The sequence below is a fragment of the Miniopterus schreibersii genome (genome assembly GCF_964146895.1).
Source record: "Miniopterus schreibersii genome assembly, chromosome: 6".
Taxonomy (NCBI): Eukaryota; Metazoa; Chordata; class Mammalia; order Chiroptera; family Miniopteridae; genus Miniopterus; species Miniopterus schreibersii.
Window position 1 is genome coordinate 64564781 of NC_138107.1, and position 21280 is coordinate 64586060.

The 21280-nt window shown below is 38.7% G+C and overlaps 1 protein-coding gene across 11 annotated transcripts in view; it reads right to left on the reverse strand.

The window, feature by feature from the left end:
* Positions 1–1148: 1148 nt before the first annotated feature.
* Positions 1149–21280, reverse strand: part of TRDN (triadin) — a 254186-nt gene continuing 234054 nt past the window's right edge. For 9 of the 11 annotated variants that reach the window (XM_081140218.1, XM_081140226.1, XM_081140222.1 and 6 more), the window contains 6 exons: positions 18618–18638; positions 16867–16893; positions 14107–14130; positions 5924–5962; positions 4086–4127; positions 1149–1389 (listed from right to left, as the gene is read on the reverse strand). In XM_081140218.1, the coding sequence (XP_080996344.1) occupies positions 1250–1389; positions 4086–4127; positions 5924–5962; positions 14107–14130; positions 16867–16893; positions 18618–18638 (293 nt within the window). In that variant the 3' untranslated portion in view covers positions 1149–1249. Of the gene's footprint in view, positions 1390–4085; positions 4128–5923; positions 5963–14106; positions 14131–16866; positions 16894–18617; positions 18639–20210; positions 20256–21280 lie in introns of all 11 variants that reach the window. The other 2 variants (XM_081140220.1, XM_081140217.1) reach the window with 1 other exon arrangement.

Consider the following 21280-nt stretch of genomic DNA (forward strand, 5'->3'; position numbering starts at 1 on the left):
ATAATCCTAGAAAAAAATAACTCAATTTGTTTCCTGAGTTAATTTGCCATAAGTTGAGTTGCAACTGTAAACATGAAAAGATCACAGTAGCATGACTTTTAGAGTTACTAGAAAAAATGTGATAAAGAACGTAAGTGTTTATATCACTGGGAGACAAAAGATGGCAAAACCACAATAGTCATTCCCAGTGCTGCGTCGTCAAGTAAGTTAAAGATTGTCATTCATTTCATTGGCTTTAATAACCAATTACCTACAAAACAAGTAAGACATCTCATGATGCACTTATGTTTAAAATGTATTCCTTCAACTTTGATGACAATCATATTTTTCCTTTTTGAGAAAGAAAAGTTATTTAACTCCACAGAAGGATCCCATTAAAGTATAATGAAAATACTTTTGCATCTGTCACTGAAATTTAGTGATTGATCTAAATTTCATCCAGGTGATATTTTTATTAGGGCACCGTCCGGAGAAATCTGAAAATTCTACGTCTCATTTGCTTGTATTTTACACAAATGATTCACCAGACCTGCCTAATTAGATGGTGTATTTCCACTAGAGTGAATGTCATAATTACAATTCAAGATAAATCTTAGAGATAAGATTTATCAAATATTTCTATTCCTTCTTGTCATGTCTGAAGTTCAGAGTATGCTGAGCTCTAAAAGAGCATCACAAGAAACTTATAGCACTCTTTGGTGCAACTGTAACCCAGTCTTAGAGCGTAGCCACAACTAAAATAGAAATAGATATAAATAAAATTAAACTATTAAACACCAACTTATTGGTAAACTGAGTTTAGATACCTACATGATACAAAAGAGTAGCTTTTACATAAGTTCCTGTATTCTTAAAACTTAAAGCATAGTCTGTGTTTTCATTTAAAAATACCTATCCAACTGAAGTCACGGGTTTCATTTTGTAATTGTGTCAATTACATTTAAGAAAACTATTATTAAGTAAACATTAAATTAATTTGTGAACAATCCTACAGTGACTGGAAATGGAAAAATATAAGCACCCACACTAGCAACAGATACAAATAGCAGAGTCTTGAGCCCCAGATCTTTCAGCATGTCTGCTATTATTCAATCCCTTTACTCACGTTTTTCCCCCACATCAGGCAGAATAGTAAATTATTTTCAAAGAAATTCCCCAAATTCCTTTATTTCATGTGTCTGACCAGTGTGGACAAATGGAAGATCCTGTTCTCAGAGTCTCAAAGCATTTCTAATGATGGCACATGTGTCTATTGTCCTTGTTGCTTCTGTCCTGGAGAACCTGGCGGGCCAGAGCTGTCCCCAGGGCGCTGTGCGGGAGTGACAGGAAACTGAAATCCATAGCCGTTGTAACCATTCAAGTACACACACTGAAAGAAACTGATGGGGCCTAGGGAATGGAACAGGGTAATCAGTCAAAGCAGGCAGAAGGAAGGTGAAGGCCGGCAAGGCCGGATATTACAATGCAGCTGACGTGGCTCCTAGAGCCAGGTAGCCTTGGTGATGGCTGGCGGCTTACCCAAGCTTTGTGTCTTGGATTCCTCATGTGTAAAACTGAGACATCAACAAAAACCTCATAGAAATGTGGAAATTAATAAGTAAACACACATGAAGCACTTGAAATACTTCCTGGCACATAATAAGCCCTTACTAAATGATAATACAAATGGCCTAGCATAAAGTCAAAGTGCTTCCTTTATAGAAAGCTACTGATGTGCACAGCATTCAGAAAAACTGTTACGTAGGTTTCAAAACACAAGTTTATCAATATGCAAGGTAACCAACTTCTTCTTGTTTTTGTAATGTTTTAATAATACCACGGAGCGCCTATGGTTCCTAAATTGCTGAGGTTTTCCACCGGCCCTCACCCCGGGGCCAGTGCTCTCCTGAGATGCTGTGGGACTCACTGAAGCCGTGCCTGCAGGTAGCAGCTCTGCCGTCAGAGCAGAAAGCAACACAGGGACGGGGCGAAGCCGAGGGAAGCCGCGACACAGGGGGCGCAAGCAGGAGCTCCGGCCCCGGGGGGGCTTGTCCAGCCTCTCCCCACAATCCCGCACACCTACCGACCCGTCAGTGCTCCCCCTGCCCGCTCGCATTGTCACCGCGCAGACTTCTGCAGGTGGCCAGGAAAGAGAACGGCAACCGAAGCTATTAGTACGGGGAATATGAGGCAGCTGGCTAAGGGAAGGAAGTCAGGGGGGAAGAAAAGCCTGGGTTCAAAGAGGCTGAGCGAAGCAGCAAGATATGATTCAAGAGATTAATATTCAGGGATTGGTGTCAACTGACTTCAATCCTTCGGTTTTCAATGATGAAAATAGTTTGGAGAAATCTTGGAAGGAAAAAAAGTTACTTTCCTTTCCACTTCATCTCATGCAGAATTATTTTCTACTTTGTTCTAGTACCAAACATGCAGTAACACAACTCGCGCCAGCCCCCCAGCCCCGAGGCTGCGGCAGCTTGGGGGATAGACAGGCTACCAGGAGGGACGGCAAAGAAAGCCAGGCTGTGTTCAGGGGAACGAGAGCACCACCGCTAAAAGCGGGAGAGTCCAGCAAAGGCACCTACCTTCCGGCTGAACCTTGTCAGAGGCAGGCTCTGTTCTGACACATTTATTTAATTGGCGTTGAATAGGTTACTAATGAAAACATCACTATAGCTGCAGGTTTTAGAGCTTATGTAAAAGGCGCGTGAACATCTGACTACAGGACTACTTCACAGTAAGTTGAAAATAGGAACTGTTGTTTTGCTACAGTAAGTCTGCCAATGCAATTAAAATATGTAATATCTTTTTATAAAAATATTGATTTATTTATTTTTCATTAAACTTTTTAATTTGAGACCATTGTAAAGTCACATACAATTTATAAGAAATAATGCAGAGGGACCCCATGTGTCCTTCACCCAGTCTCCCTGAATGGTAACATCTTTGTAAAATTATAGTGTCGTACCTCAACCAGGGAACTGACACTGATACCATCCACCTATCTTATTGAATTATGCTTTAATATTTATTTAAGAGATTTTAAGTGTTTATGTGATATTGCCACAAATTGTTACCAGTAGGTTAAGAATTGGGAAAGTGTTGCTGTATAAATCAGAAACATGCCCAGACTGACTTTATGGATTTTGCAACAACATCTAAACATATTGGTAAGATTGCTTCTTTCCTTGTATTTCTCACATTCTGATAATTTGAGACGTTATAATGAGTATCTCTAACACCTAAACAGAGCTTGGGACACAGTAGGCTCTTAATATTCATTCAATGAATCATATTCTAATACAGAGTAGGAGGCATTTACTAATGCAGAGGGGATTTTTATAATCACCTGCAGAAATATATTTAAGAAGCATTGCAGAACCCAGAGAACAGACATCATTTCTTCAGATAAATGCCTATTCTTTACTTTAAAAGCATTATGTAAAACGAACTCATTATACCTATTTTTAAAATTGCTTCTTTTATTCTGTCCATCAACAATTTTAATGCATATGTGAATCCAAAACTGGTATTCAGATGGTATTGCTTTACCATCTGAAGAAAAATGTCTGATTTGGAAGTAGCAGAACAAGGATCTTGGACACTGAATTTCGTAGTTGCACATGCATATTGATCGCATTCTAGAATCAACGATCCCCAAAATTGAATATTAAGAGCCTACTATATAGGTAGATAAATAAAAAAGAACTTTTAACCAATGACCTATACCTACATGTTTTCCTTTTTGATATGAAAAAGTTCAGCGTATCACTTCGGCTGTCTTTTTTATAAAGCAGACAGTAACGCATCTAAGCACAGGCTCAGCTGAAGTGCTCAGGAGCAGAGCTGGGGAGAATGGTTGGAGATAAATGCCACTTCAGCCATTCCTTTGCCATTCCTCCAAATACGTGCCTCTTGCCTGACACAAAAAGTGATGAATTTATCTTTGAAACATAAATGACCTATTTCAATGTTATACTTTATGTCTGTGCTAAAAATCTTTTTATTCTGATACTGTTCTTCAGAGAGTTCAGTTTCAACTTATTGTATATGTATTATCTTTAGCATAGATTCACTTAACAATTTTAATCTAATTATAAACTTACTTTTCTGCTTCTTTGTGGAAGACACATCTTCAGCTTCTTCTACTGGATACAAAAATATGAAAGTAAATAACTTTTACATTCACAATTGTTATACAACAAATATGAAAGGAACTAAAATTGTCTAAACAGGTGCACAGAATGAAAGAAACAGGAACTCCTTGGCCTCCTTATAATATACTCCAGGTTCTTATTCTGTTCAGTCTTTCACTACAAAATTTAACAGGTAAGAGCCAGTGAGAGAAGAGGAGCCAATAAAAGAAAAGAATGTAGCCTGCTCCTGGCAACTGTTCAAACAGGAAACTTCCTGATGTGTTGGATGTTGGTGGGCGAGGGCCAGCAGACACACATTCCACTCTTAAAAGAGAACTTTGGTGCTGTTATAATATGGTAAGAGTCCAATCTGGCTACAAGATGACCACTGTAGTCAAAATAACTCTAAATTAGAGAAGGCCATAAGCCTTTAGTGACCATCCTCACCATGAAAGAATAGCAGTAGACAGGCATCCTGGATCCTTTCCTTTTCTTACCTGATACAAGGACTTTTTTGCTGTTGTGATACGCACCATGTGCTTTTCTAGTGATGGGTAATTTGAAGCTATTCATTTGAACCCCTCTCTCCAGGTTAGAAGCCCTTCTCTATAGATGGTCTTTGGTGGGTAGGGTTTCTGTAAAACCCTGAGGTATTAAAATGTTAAGATGTGAGTATATGTGTATGTGTGTGTGTGTTTTATCAAATGATAGGTTTTAGATTTTATCAAATTCTAAACAAGTTCAAGAACCTCCCTTCTCAAAGTGTGATGCATGTACCAGTAGTTTCATCATTATTTGGGAAATTGATATAAATATAGTTCCTAGACAGCAACTCAGACTTATTTCATTTTAAGAAGATTGTCAGGTGATTCATGTATAAGATAGTTTGAGAAGCAATGGTTTAGAAATCAAAAATAATATATTGAGTCATTGCTCTTTATAATTCATTTAAAAAATCTAAAAATGTATCTTAAAACAAGTATAATTCATTTTTCAGAAGACTCAGGTACCCAATTCCATGTGTCTTTTCGCAAAGCACTATTTTCTACACTGCTAATTAATTCTGGGCACTGCCACAGAACTTACATTTTCATGGCAAGAACAACTCTTAGGCAAACTCTTATTGTCCACAGGCAAGTTTAGCAGTAGAGTAGAAAATATCTGTTATGTAACAAGTCAGACTAGGATGCCAGGAAACCCTTCAGGAAAAAAATGCCTCAAATTAGTTGAAACCCCTGCAATAAAGAAGAAATTTAGTCCTGGGAAGACTTGTTCAAAATTGTACATCTAGTGGTACTAGATTTTTATGAGGTTTGAGGCCTGCCTTCTTTCCTTCCTTCCTTTCTCCCTTCCTCCCTCCCTCTTTCCTTCCTTCCTTTTTTTCTTTATGCTATTGCTGCAAGTATAGGCAAGTTATCTTATTTTTTCTTAATGAAAATATGTTAAGCTCATATTTGAACATTTATCTGCTCCTCCTGCTGTCAACTAACATCCCCCTAATCCTTGATGATATGATAATTTTGAAATATTGCTCTTGTAAGCAGATTGGCCAATAAATGCATCTAATAGTTACTTGTAAATAAACCAGTGTCCAACTAGTAACTTCAATATATGAAGACACACACACACACACACACACACACACACACATAATGAAAAAAGCTGTTTGTATAAAAACACATCTACCATATAAACATTGCTTAGGAAAAGGTAAGGACTAGGCCAAGAATAGCTAAATAAAACAGGCAGTTGAAATATTATGGTCTTGAGAAAAAAATTTGTAAGTGAACTTATGATAATAAACTCACCTTCAGCTTTCTTTGAAGCTGAAACATCTTCAAAATCTTCTAGAGTAAAAAATAAAAATAAAAAAAATTCATTTTCCATATTTCCCAAATTGAAAGTATTGTATTTATTGGGTTTCAAGAGTCACAGGATCTTTTAACTTATAAAGTGGGCATCTAGTGTCTCTACAAATAAGACCCTCCAGAGAAATAAGGCAAATTCTCTGACTTAAGAAAGCATGGGGAGGAAACAAATGCCATGATGCCAGGACTGTGGTCAGCAGGCAGCAAAGGCTGGCTAAAGCAAGGAGGGCCTGCAGTGACCCTCCCCAAGGTGCCCTCCCTCCTCTGACTCCTAAATCTTTTTTTTTAACCATCACTTTAGGAATTTAGAGAATTTGAGGTAAGTGATTCTCATACACAATGTAGGCCAAGAGGAAAATATCCATCCACATATTTTATTTACATGACTTTTGATAATTGTAAAGGCAATGAAAAAGCATTAAATGTTGAAATACAGCTTAAATATATAAACAATGACTCATAAGATGCATTATTTATATTGCTTGTTTTTTGTGTATTCTACTTAAAAGTACATAGTAGAATAATGTGGAAATAATTTTGTTAGAGATAATTCTTGCACAATATAATTATATGATCTTTAAAATTTCATATCAACCTTTAGCACTAGTAATGATCTGAAAGAGGGTCAGTTTTGTATTATTTATTCATGTTTTGCATACCAGCAGTTCATGAATAAATAGAAAAGGGGTAAAACAGGTCAGTATGCAAATTTCCTCAAACAGGAAAGAAAGGTGACCTTTCTAGTTTAACAATCAAAGTAAAAATTACCTTCAAGTTTTCCTGTAATTTGTTCATTTAAGAAATATTACTTTTCAGCTATAATGATTACAATGAGCTCTCTTTCTGTGCCATGTATTCTTTTAGGTATTTTACATATGTTTTCACTTAAGCCTCACAATAGACCTATAAAATAGGTAGAATAATATTCATTTTACAAGAGAACATTGAGGTTAAGGTAATTTAAAAAAAATTTCCCTTTAAACAACACATTTGAAAAAGTGCTAGAAGATAGAAAGTTAATTTTTCTCAGCGTCTGGACCCTTGTGATTTTAACTAAACTAGTCTATCTCTACATGCAAAGCACTGCTACATGCTCTGAAAGAACCAACAAGAAACATAATACTACCTGGACGCAACTGGCAGTCAAGTGGAGAAAATGGACATGTACTCAGACAGATACAAGATACTATGGGCCTCAAGGTAGTATGTGACAATTGTCGAAATAAATGGGAGATGTTCTCAAGGGTAGAATGGTCACTTCTTCCTATGGAGATCAAAGACTTTTTTTTTTGAATCTATACCATTGGTGATGGGCTTTGAAGGTTCATTTAGTCAGAGGTGGGAAGAACATTCCAGCAAAAGAGAATGGCAGGGCCAAAGTTTTAGATACAGAAATGTTAAGAACATGGACATTTAAATTGGGTTGAAATCTGTGGTAGGTATAGAAAATAATATTTCAAATGTAATTTAAGCCTGGATCACAGAGGCTCTAGACCCTCAGGTTAAGAAATGTAAAATTTATTCTAAAAGTGCAATGAATAAATATTGAACATTTATTATATACGTGGTCTAATACATTTGAAATATTGGAAAACTTTATCAGTAGAAATGAAAAGGAAGAATGAGAGACATTATTGAGAAGGTAGGTCAGGCTTCAGAACAAGTTGGGGTCTTACCCACAAAGAGATAGATAGCAAGCTTGGATGAGCCCACTGAGGAAGGGTGCAGGAGGGTAGGAAAGAGAGCTAAGAATGGAAGAACTCAGCCTCTGGGAGAAAACAGCAGAGTTCCCATACTGAAAACAACAACAACAACAACAACAAAAGTCTTATATCACGAGCCAAGAGAGGAAAGCATTTTCAAAAGTGTGGGGAGAGCAACAGTGTCGATGCATCCGGGTGGCCAAGCATGGAGGTGAAGTGAGAAAAGGGAATTAAGCTTTGCGCTTTGGGGTCTGGGTTGAGTCTGAAGGGCCCCATGTGAGGGAGGAAAGCATCAGGCAGAATATTCAGGTCGCATAAAGTTAACGCCTGAAGGGCTGGTGAAGAATTGCTGGGAGACCTCTTTCAGAATTATGATTATAGATGAAAGCAGAGCAAGAGCACAATAGCATCAGGAGGCAAAAAGGGAAGAGAAATTTCACACAAGAAAATAGTGTGAAGATATTTATGGGCAAAGGGAGGAGGGGTCCTTAGAATAAGAGCTGGAGATATGTGGTTGACAAGCAAGGATTAGGGGAGGCGAGAAGGAATGGAGTCACTGAAAACATGCTTTCAGAGAAGCAATGCTTCTTCCTCGGAGAATGGGAGGCTAGTGTTAGGTAAAAAAATGGGAAAGAGGGAAAGAAATTATAATTCAGAGAAAAGGAACATTTTAAAGAATCCACATTGATGGCATAGAATATTAATTTTAAGAAAAGTTCTGTGTTGTGGCCAGTCTGCTCTGCATATTCTTAGCAAACATGATAAATAAATAAAAACTTCCTAAATAATGCATGTGTGCACCAGAAGGTACTCTTTATTTACTCCCTTTAGCAGCCTATTCAGATTTGTGCAGAGTTTCAAGAAATACTCATAGGCAAACTCCTGGACTCCTTATGCACAGACGCACAGTAACAGTCTGGAGCTTCGGATTCTTCGTCACCCCTCTTTCTCTATCGGGTTCCCTGCATCAGTTTGTCTTTGCAGAAATACTAACCGCTCCAGGTTATCTCCTGAGCTGGTTTGCGGGCTATGTGTCAATAGTATGATGAGATATTTTTCTAGATGTCATAAGGATCCACAGTAGTTCAAAGTAACAGCTAACAGTGTTTGTTTTGGCTCTCGGGTATGACAGTCTCCCCTACACGCTGGTATTTAAAACAATCATGAGTTTTAAGGAAAACAAGTTGGTACGCGGAGCAATATTCACAGAACTCTTGAAATCGAGCCCAGGGAATAATCAAGGGTGCGGAGACCGTTCACATTTGGAATTTGACACACAGTGACTCCAGGGCATGCAGTAAGCGTGTGCGATCCTCTCTGAGTGTCTGTCCTGTCACTCGGGGAAGACACAGCTGTCTTGAGGGCAACGTCAGGGCCACTTAACATCACCAGGAAATGAATGAGGGCGCGCTGCTGCTATCCAAAGACTGGTAACGAGCAGCGACAAACATTTCACCCAATGTGCCTTCTGCACGGACCTTCTCTGGGGTCCAGCTAAAGGCGTAATCGGGGGCAGGGGGTTTAGCATGGCGGCTGGTACTTATTTAACAGATTTCAGCCCAAAGTAATGGCTTCATTTTTTTTTTTCTCCTGTAACAAAATCTTTGTAAATTTAATCACCCTCTTTCCAGATAGTGGGACTGTTTTAAATCCACCCCAAAATAAATGAGATGTTCTTTCTTATTACGATTTCATCTCATCACTTTCTAAATTTTGACACAAAAGCTTAACTAGCAAAATATGTCCTTGACTAGGGAAGTAGCCCAGTATTATGCCATAATCATCACCATCACCATCCTTATCATTATCCTCCTCATATAACGAGAGACATTATTGAGAAGGCAGGTCAGGCTTCAGAACAAGTTGGGGTCTTATCCATGAAGAGATAGCAAGTTTGGATGAGCCCACTGAGGAAGGGTGCAGGAGGGTTGGAAAGGTACCAATTAATAATCACTAATTATGCACCAATCATTAGTTATTCACCCTGTTCTATCTTATTTAATCTGCCCCAAATTTATTATTATAATTCACATTTTAAAAATAAGATTACTAAGCATGGAGACGTTAAGTAAGTTTCTCAAGTTTATACAGCTTTTAAGCAGATTGGAACCAGTCCATCTGAAGCCAATGTGCCTATCAGACACTGCCTTATAATATCTTTTATATTCCTACCATGAATTTGGGGCTAAGTTGTTTTTAATAAAAACTACATTGATGTTAGTAGTCATCATCAACACTCTATTCCAGCAAGTGATCGACACCAATATTCCACCCCAGCAAGCAACCTCCAACAAAACAAACAAAAATCAGCCATTTCTCAAAACAATCATTATATATATCTGAAATAACATTCAATACACTACATAAAGTCATATTTTCCTTTTTTGAAGGTTTGTAAATATATGTATTAATCAAGAATGGTTTTGTTCTAAAGAAGATTAAATTTTGGGTTCTCTAATGAAAAAATGCCTACAGTTTTAGTAGCAAGTTTAGGTTGATACAATTGCCTGGACGTAGCACGTCAGATAGTTTACTTTTTAATTTGCAAAAGTAAGGCATGAATCTTGGTTAAAACAAGATTTGTGAGTCACATTAAAAAACAACTTGGACAGTCAAACTTCTGATAATATAACAGACAACAACTACAAAATCAGATCTTTGGAGTAGTGTTGGGCTCAGAGGAGGTAAAGGAAATCTACAGAATCCTTCTGCCCCAAGGGGGAAAAAACCCTCATGATACACGAAAGCTGAAGTCACCATGTGGGCAAGTGCTTATATTAAAGCTGGAATTCATACACTAAGTGTGCAAGGGGCAAAGTTGGGTGCAGCCATCCCTTGTTGTCAGGGATGGAAGGCTGAAAATAAGACTGTCCCAGGAGATTCTGAGAAGATAGTAGCTTCTATCTTTTAACAGATCGTTTAAATCTCCTCCAAATGTCCCATTAAACAGAGAGCAAAACTCATGGATAATATTTATAACAAAATGATATGAAGTTTAAAATACATGTGGATTGGGACAAACGAAGAGTCTAAAAGACATCAGGTGTCAGTGTTTGTAGAGAAGGAAGCAGAGGGAAGCAATGAGAAAGCTGAGAGACTGGAGAACAGGGAACCACCAAATAGCCAATAAATAGATATTTTCTGAAAACTGAGTCAGGACAAGTGGAAATCATCAGCTGAGACTGGAAGGCACTTTGCCCAGTGCAACAGCGGGTGAGCATAAAGGGCTCACCATGATGCCTGAGTGCTAGTCCCTGTGACCTCGGGAAGCTGATGAGCCAGGACTCATTCTCAGGACAGCAACCCACAAGGGGTAAGAAACCGATAGCTGTGGAATAAAAGTTGAGCAGGAGTACAGACAGATAAGGTCAGATAAGTAAGGGAAAGGGAAAAATATATAAGGTCAAAATCAAGGTTTCAATTACAGAAACAGGTCACCATGAGTGTGAGTCTAAGAAACAACAAACAACAAATTTATATCACAAAGCACTTCACATATTGAAATTTTCATACTCAATGCAGAACCAAAAAAAAACCACCAAAAAAAACAACACCCCACAACACCACCCAATGAACAGGCATTTTGAAAGTTAGAAACCTTTAAAAAGCAAATCCTAAATGTAAACTATAAAGGAGGTTGTCTAAAAAAAGGAAGTCCTGGCTATTCCTCTGCAGAGATTGTTTGAAGTTTCATTAAAAAGTAATTAACTTCTAGAAAAGATAAAGTTTTATCAGTGTGGCCTTATAAAATTAAATTTGTTATCTTTGATATCAAAATTAGATCTCAGAGACTTTATAATGATCCCAAACCTGTCTATGAAGATAGTTTTGTTGAGGTGCTAAATGGCAAAATGCTCACTAGTCAGAATCAAGAAAAATGATACAGGGCAAGATGCTCAAGTTAAATTTCCACATTGAATTATCTCAAGAAATTTTCTTATTACAATACTCCTTTTAAAATACTCATTTCGATGGGAAAGATAACCTAGCTTTATTTAAATATTGACTACCAGACAATAAGAACAAAACAACTATGGGTCCCTATAAAATCTTTTTCTTGAAACCCCAGCACCCATTGTTATGAGTTTATTATCAATGTCTCAGCCATGTCAAGAGCCTTGCAGCTCCTGTAGCTGAAAGGTCTTCCCTTGGCGCCACCTGCCATTTAATAGTGTATTTTTTTAATTCTTTGCTTTATTTCATATTTTACTTTTTGGAAAGTTCCTGGAGAAGAATGTTTTAAGATATACAGTTATTTGTTTTTCAGAGAAAAAGATTCAAAAGTCTTAAAATAATAATATCAGGAAGAAATGGTTGCTCCATTTGAAATTCAATGATGTGTTTATATCGCTTTTAATTTTTAAGGTAATAGATATTATAAATATAGTACAATCTAACACCTCTTGATGTGCTTCTCTAAACTCCATAGAAAACAAATTATTCTATAAAGAAAAAGATACAGAATGAATATAAAATGAATATTTAGAAATAAGAAAACTACTTTTAAAAAAAAGGAACACACAAAACAAGCACTGATTAAACAATAATAGTCTATAAATCATCAAAAATTTGATGTTGCAATGGTACTTTCACTGATGTTATAGAGAGATATTAGTGTATTGTTGATTCTATCAGCATCTTTTCTTATTCCTACAATAGAAACCCAGATGTTTGAGAATCCAGTCCACTGAATGGTTTCAAGCAGCTCAATCAGAATGAACCATTAGAATTCAGGAAGAGATACCTCTCCTCCGTTTTTACACCAGTTATTTCTCACCTATTAATACTCCCCTTTCCTGACCAAAATATCTAGGAATAAAGGATGGTCCCTGTACATCCAGCACCAAAGCAGAAAAAATGACCTATCGGAGGTAGAGGACCTGGTCCCTTCCAAAAAAACAAGCAATGCAGGCACCAGAGCATATTTAGAGAATGTGGGTAGAAGGGATCATGGCTTCAAGCAGAACTATTTGTGAACTTCCTTTAGTAATAGACAAATGACCAAAATAAGTAAGTCTAACCCCCCCCAAATTACACATGTACATAATATTGAAAAGATGGTTCAGACAAATAACAATGAGGTCTAGTTAAAGTCAGAATTTAATTGAATTGTAGGACAACCAGCTGGTGTCACAGAGAATTGCTTGATGTGGAAAAAGAATCCACACATCTGGTATCAGAAGTGTTGGGTGTGTGGTAGTTATGCAAGAGCAAAAGAGAAGCACACAGAAGTAAGTTTTTCTTTACACCCATTTTTATCTTTTTCCAGTAAACAAACCTAACCATTCTTCAAGGTACAAATTCTGGGATCACTTCCTTCAGGAAGTCTGCCCTGACCACCATGGGCTGTAGGGGAAGGTGTGGAGTAGGACAGTTTCAGAGGCCTGTACTGAGGGTCGGCTCTACCTTTTGCCCTTGTGTTAGTGAGGAAGTCTGTACCCTTGTAATTATTATCCTTTTTAAAATCCCTAAAGCAAGTCCATATGGAGTTTTACGTTTTGCAGTCAAAGACCTTTGAGTGATATATATAGCTTTGGGGAATTGAAATGTGAGCAGTAGAAAAGGAAATGTGCTGTAAATATAAAATACACACATGCTTCCAAAGGCTCAATATAAATAATAATAGAAACTATCAATACATTTCTATATTGAATACATGTGGGCATAGTATTTGTATGTATAGAGTTAAATAACATTATTAAAATTATATTTTTACCCTCTTAAAGTATCAACCAGAAGATTTTAAATTACACGTGTGGCTCACATGCTATTGCATTAAACAACACATTTAAAATAATTTGTTTTTTCCTACTCTGGAAACATGGAAATCAAAATTACTATTTCCTGAAATTTTAGGAACTTGTAGAAAAATGTACAGTTTTATCCTGTATATTTAGAACTCCTACCTATGCCTAGATCTTGATATTTTACAAAGTGTTTCCTGAAGGCTTCGTTTATGCTCTACAAGATTAGGTCATTCCTATGTTATTCTCAGACATGCAATTACATTTAACTTAATGAAGATTAGGAAACAACAAAAATTAAAACAAAATTACTTGACCATATATGATCTATAGAAAATTTTTAGAGATTAAAGGTTTAAAGCAGAAACAAGATTATTTTGTTTCATTCTACTTTGATCACTGAAAATGTTTATATATTTGAATGCAAGACACTTTAATTTTCAGACTCAAGAACATGATAAGGTATTTCGGTTACAAGCTGTCATTTCAAATAATGCACTTTTATTTTTTTTAAGCTTCCGCACAAGATTAAAAGTTAACAAATTCTTGTCAGAGGGTTTAGTATAAAATGGCTCAATCTCTAAATACATTAAAAATATAAATATTTTATGAATTTTAGCTTGAAATTCATACTGTCTACCAAAGAGAACTTATCATTAATAGATACATTACCTACCTGATACTCTTGCAGGTTTTTCTGCTAAAAAAGAAAAGAAAACCAGTTCTGTTTAACTCAGATAAAATGCAAAAAAATTACACATCAATGAACTATATAAAAGTTTCTAATATCTTTTAACTTTCTCCTTATTGTCTAAGAGTTAATGAAGAAATATAACTCTCCATTGCCTGAGAACATGGGTCTTTGAATACCTTAATTGCTTTTATGTGAGATATAGAAAAAATCTATTAATCTTTGCAGGTGTCAGAACACGTTTATGCTTTTCAAACACTTACTAAAATCAGCAGGATCTTTTTTAAATTAAGTGTTTTGGTTCAACTATAATAATACTTGATTTGAGAAAATTACTTTTGATGATATAATTAATCTAAATATTTGTTTTAATTTTCCAAATTTCATAAAAATATATCATTGAAAATTATTTTCCTTTCAAAGGTGAATAAAGACAAATAACTACCAACTGGACTGTAAAATCAAATCTTAAAAAGCAACATGCACAATCAGTTCAATTTTTCATAACTACATATTTTCAATGAGAGATTATAATTCGTCAAAGGAATGTGGTTTTCCATTCAACTGTATTTAGGTAGGACAAAGATATAAAATGAGATGATTGTCTCAGATACTATAGCAGATATTCTAAGTTCTTGAAAAAGAAGAGGACTGGTAGCCTCTACGTTCTACCAACGTTAGCCTAATTTAAAAGATTAGGCTTGAAAATGTTATTTTAAAAAGGAATCTCCATTACACAATTTATTTTGAGACTCGTAGCAGTTCTAATATAGACTTAATTCTTAAGTTTCTAAGAATTACAAATTTATACAAATTAACTTAATGCTAAGAGAAAGGTTTTGTGTGTGTTTTTTTTTAAAAACACATTTTCTCTTGGGATCCTTATGTTTTCAGTGCTAATTCAGGAACAGACCTCATCTATAAAACTGTAAAACAAAATAATTCAGAAAAATACTTCAGTAAGGTTAATGTGTTATGATTATTTTTCTTTAAAAATACTAGGCCTGGCTAAAAAGACAGAAATTAGAAGGAATCGGCCTTGACAAAGTGTCCGCTGCGGGAGCTGGCCGGAGCCGAGCGCTCGGCGACCCGACCCGGCGGGCGCGGTGGCGGCCCCGGGAGGCGGGCCCTTCCCGCTCTTCTTGCCGACGGTCTTCGGAGATCCTAACGTTGGGGAAGCTCCAGCACGCCGACTGTTCTCCTACAGCCCTGTACGAGTTGGATTTCCTCTCTTGCTCTAAGTTTTACTCCTTAGTATTACGGATAGTCCTGTGTCTCAGTTATGAATAATGTTATGCCTAAGGGGTAGGCCTAGAAAGGTGCCGCCCTCTCAGGCAGCAGCGGAGGAGCCGTGAGAAACACGGGCCGGCCCGCGCCGCGTCCTGGGCCCGGGCTTCTCCCGCGAGGGGGGTGAGGGTGCCGCGGGGGCCCAGGCGCGACAGGAGCGCGGGGACAGCCAGGCGGGGGGACGGTCGGCGCGCTCGTCTGACACCCGCGAGGCCCTCGGGCCTGTTCCGCGGGGAGGAAGCGCGTCTGGGCCGCGGGGGGCGTCCCCGGGCCGCGCGCAGGCGGGCGGGCGGGCGGACTCGCGCTCTGGGCCGCGGGGGGCGTCCCCGGGCCCCGCGCAGGCAGGCGGGCGGGCGGACTCGCGCTCTGGGCCGCGGGGGGCGTCCCCGGGCCGCGCGCAGGCAGGCGGGCAGACTCGCGCTCTGGGCCGCGGGGGGCGTCCCCGGGCCGCGCGCAGGCGGGCGGGCAGACTCGCGCTCTGGGCCGCGGGGGGCGTCCCCGGGCCGCGCCCAGGCAGGCGGGCGGGCGGACTCGCGCTCTGGGCCGCGGGGGGCGTCCCCGGGCCCCGCGCAGGCAGGCGGGCAGACTCGCGCTCTGGGCCGCGGGGGGCGTCCCCGGGCCGCGCGCAGGCAGGCGGGCGGGCGGACTCGCGCTCTGGGCCGCGGGGGGCGTCCCCGGGCCGCGCGCAGGCAGGCGGGCGGGCGGACTCGCGCTCTGGGCCGCGGGGGGCGTCCCCGGGCCGCGCCCAGGCAGGCGGGCGGGCGGACTCGCGCTCTGGGCCGCGGGGGGCGTCCCCGGGCCCCGCGCAGGCAGGCGGGCAGACTCGCGCTCTGGGCCGCGGGGGGCGTCCCCGGGCCGCGCGCAGGCAGGCGGGCGGGCGGACTCGCGCTCTGGGCCGCGGGGGGCGTCCCCGGGCCGCGCGCAGGCGGGCGGGCGGGCGGACTCGCGCTCTGGGCCGCGGGGGGCGTCCCCGGGCCCCGCGCAGGCAGGCGGGCGGGCGGACTCGCGCTCTGGGCCGCGGGGGGCGTCCCCGGGCCGCGCGCAGGCGGGCGGGCGGGCGGACTCGCGCTCTGGGCCGCGGGGGGCGTCCCCGGGCCGCGCGCAGGCGGGCGGGCGGGCGGACTCGCGCTCTGGGCCGCGGGGGGCGTCCCCGGGCCGCGCGCAGGCAGGCGGGCGGGCAGACTCGCGCTCTGGGCCGCGGGGGGCGTCCCCGGGCCGCGCGCCTGGGCGGTCAGACTCGCGCTCTGGGCCGCGGGGGCGTCCCCGGGCCCCGCGCAGGCAGGCGGGCGGGCGGACTCGCGCTCTGGGCCGCGGGGGGCGTCCCCGGGCCCCGCGCAGGCAGGCGGGTGGGCGGACTCGCGCTCTGGGCCGCGGGGGGCGTCCCCGGGCCGCGCGCCTGGGCGGTCAGACTCGCGCTCCCCGCAAGGCCGGTCACCTCCTCGAGAAACAAAGATTTACCTGGTTTTTTGACTTCGGATGTTTCCTCTTTAGAGAAGAAAGTACAAGAGCGGAAAAAGGAAGAAAAAACAAAGTCACTTTTTAATTTAAGCAGTAGACAATTCAGCAACTGCAGACGCTTTGGGCTGAATTCGAACCGTCAGGACAACCGAGGCGTTTACTCAAAACGGCAAACACGCTGATAACTAAAATCTCTAAAACTATAACTAGAAACCTAGTTTGGAAATAGAACCACTTTTTCAAACAATCTTAAAGAGTCTATTCACATATGGTAGAATTAATGAATTCTAAGTCCTTTGGTAGGTTTTCTTAATTATAAATAATTACAAATTATAAATCCCCATTACATAAGCTTTTAACTCGATCTTCCTATATCCATGCGCGCACGCGGTCATTGAGCAGATTTCTAAAGCAACCCACGCATAAGGTTTACAAAGTGCAGTGGGTGGGGTTGAGGTCGAAGGATATCACAGAAGTAAACTCGACTCATGGTCACTACAGTTCGAGTACTGACACAAGATATAAAATGTTATTTTTCTTTAGCCTATGATAATGCAGAACTAGTGTTTTGTTTTGTTTCTGAAGTAAATTTATAGACCAATAATATTTAAAAATATAACATGTCAGGTTTTTGAAAATATATCTTTCCTCACAAATCAGCTGAAGTGATAACACTTTCTGTAAACCTGATACATTTAATTAGCAATCTAATATAACTTTTTTGGAAGCTATTTTCAAAATTCAAGAAAAATTAATTAAAATATTCTATAAAAACTAAGATGGAAAATTAAATAATGTCTCATAAATAAAACAGTATTTGCAAATGATTGTATTTCATATGGGAATTCTAGCTTTGACTTTCAATCTTTAATTTTTATTATATTCTTTACATTAGTAGCAATAACACAAACTAAATAGACTAGAGATTTTCTCCATCTCAAAAGCAACATTTCATGTTTTACATTGGCATAGAATCTCTTCAGAAGAAAATTGTAGCTGCACTTGTAAGAATATGTCACGACATTCTAAAAACTTTAGATAAAACTTCTAGATATATTATTGATTGAAATGTACATATTTTTAGCCCAGGGTAAAGTCTGAGTCATAATTTCACAGTATTAAATAAACATTTCATCTTTATGAAATTGCATAACATTCATAAATTTTAAAGATAGATTTCATAAACTGTTGCATTTTTATTATTGTTTGAAACATCAAAATAAAATAATAATTCTGAAATACAAAAAACAACTTACCCTTCAGTTTTGAAAAAATATGAAAGTAAGAAGCTAGTGTGTTAAAATTAAATAATTGAAGGCAGCTGTTATGTGACCTGAATTTTTCTTAAGCCAGTAGTGACTAGTAGAGGCAACTCCATACCATGCTTACTCAATGCATCTTAACAAAAAGTGAAAGTATGTAAAAGAGAGCTGTGACCACTTCTTTTTTCCACCCCGGTATTAGTTATCATGGTAAGTGTGTTCATTTCACAGGTACGACAACAAAAACTCATTTGAGGCGCTCCTCGTACATCCCGGTGCGGAAATACATCTAACAGGTGCTCAGTGGATACCGCAGGGGTTAGCGAGCACACTGCACGACACTCTTTCTCAGTCGGAGTCATTCGCATCGTCAAAGGCGTTATGACCAGTGCCTTAACGAACTGTACTTTTGACCGCATGTATAATTCAGATAAATTTTACATTTAAAACAAATAGCAAGATCTTAAAATTCTAAAATGGTACACTTACTTAAAGTTGGTTTTGGTTTGTCTAAAAAGTAAAAAAGAAAAGAAAATTAGTGATAATTTTCTATCTATAGATAAAATATCAGCCATTTTAATTTCCTGTTTCTGTTTGTTCAAGTTAAAATAGCCAAAGGCTAAACTTACAATTAAAATGAGCAAAAAGCAATGCATTCTGAGTAATTTTAAAGTAATATTCCCAATGAATTCCCCAAAGGAGAAGTTGTAAAGCTTCAAAATATAGATTCTTCGTGGTCTCTTTTTTATTCTTGTAAAACCTCATCTTTGATTTGATGCAATATGAATGCTCATAATAATCTGAACTCCTTACTGTTTTTTAATGGCATAAAGTGTATGTTTTATTACTGTTTTTAGAGAATATATATTAATATTAATTCATATTAACTATTTAAACTCTCCCAATCTAGTTTTTGAATGAAGAAGCTGACTTTATAAAATCTTAAGAAGAACAAATAAGTGGTAGGTGAAAAATGCAAAGCTATACCATTTAAATACATGATCTGTTTCTCCAATATAACTTAAACAGTAGCCAACATTTGTCCATGACTGTGAAGAATTTGAATCACTTAAAATTAGGTCAACTAACTAATTCATTAACAGTAGGCAATACAAATTGATACAATTATTTTAGCGAACAATGACAAAATCTATAAAAATTACATTGAAAATACCATTTTACTAAAAAATGTTACTTTAGGAAATTTTACCCCAAAGATAAATTCACAAAACTAAACAGATAGGTGTATTTATTATTGTATATCATTAAAGAAAGCTTGTTAGATAACTCAATCATATGTCAACCAGAGACTAGTTCAGTGTGCACAACTATATAAGATAATACTATTAATGAGATAAATTTTTATCTACTGATATAAAAAAATCTTCAAAATACACTGTTAAATAAAAAAATTTAGGGAAAGGGCTGTTTATACTATGCCATGATTTGTGTAAAAAAAGTGGATATATATCATTTGTATATATGTATTTGTATATATATTTATACATATATATGAAAAAAAGAGAAGAGGGAGGGATATTTTCTCAGTCTCCTATATGCCTTAGTGTTTGAGCCATGCCAAATATTATATATATATTTAAAATGGATTAATGTTCTTAAAATAATTAAACTACTATACACTGAGATAATTTCTATTTTAAGAAAATATATCTTGTTGAAATTCATGATTAGTTTTCAGTGGAATACATTATGTGCAATTTTATAGGATATTTTACAATACTATAAACTGAATCAATGTCATCAATATGATAAATAATATTAATATTGACAACAGTAAAATAATATTTGGAAAGGGCCTTGTGAATATGAAAGAAAATACTACTTTGTTAATACTGCTGTATTATAATAGCGTGTTTGGCAATCCATACATATTGGTTATAATATTTAGCAAAATGTTTGTCAGCAATACCACAGTCCCATGGCTGAGAAACTAGATTTTACCACAAAACCACAGGACTAAGCACTCCCACAAAATAAAAAGCACTTCCTTGCTTTGCTTTAATATTCAAATGTAATAAAAGTAGTGAATTAAGACAATGCAAACCAAAAAGGGAAAAACACCTGTTTTTATAGGTGGTGAATCTTTTTCTTGATGTTCAGCTTTTTCTAGAGAGAGAAATCAAAATTAACTGGCAATCTGTGGCTTGTTTGTGTAGCAAGCTTTTCTTATTTATATATTTGCAGGCTGTGCTCATTGATATGGGAAGCATGCCCCCAAGTCATTTGCATGTAACTTGGAACACAGAATGCATATTGCCATAGAAACGCATTAAAAACAAGGTCAGGTTCAGTCTCAGGGCATCCTGTAAGACAGTTGGAAGGTACTAGCCCTCTTGGGGCCATGCGGAATAAAAATAAGATAGAATACAACGAAGAGGGGAATGACAAAAAGAGGATTTTTCTGTCTTTGCCGAAGGTTGAGCCATTCCTTTGGGATAGTTTAGAGCAGATGACATTTGCCTATCGTATGTTACATGCTCTGACTCCTAGTTCCCTTCTTGCTGGGTCAGAAGCAACTTGATGCTGGACATTTATTTCTTGTCGAAAAGTTAACCTAAATCTGCCCTATTCCAGAAAGCACCACATTTGCATTTTTATTTTCTTGGACCACACACACTCTCTTTCCAGGTCCAGTTAGAAGTCTCAGGGATAAATGCAAATTAAGTCTAGGACATTATAAGCAAAATCAAAATATGTAATTGATATGCCTCTTAGTCCTCTGAAAAATGTTTGAATTGAAAAAAAGAGAGATCTCTCTCTTACATCAAAAGTGGAACTTCAATGAAGCCACATAGGGTAGGATATTTTGAATAAAGTTGAAAATATTTGTAAATAATGATAATTGCCAAACATTAATTCTTTGTCATCACCTCCAGGGTTAGTTGTCCTGAAATATCAAATATCATTGATATTTACCTGTCCATTGCTTATCTCATCACAAAATGTTTATAATTTTATGGATTTCTAAATACCAATGAATACCTACAGTATAATTAATGCTTCTTAAATAAAAAAATTAAAACAGTATATGGTTCATTGTATAGCATTTCTTATTGTTCTTTTACAGCCGATATGGACTCACTGTTTTAATGTTAATAATAATGTTACAATTTCAAGATATCTCTTCTGTA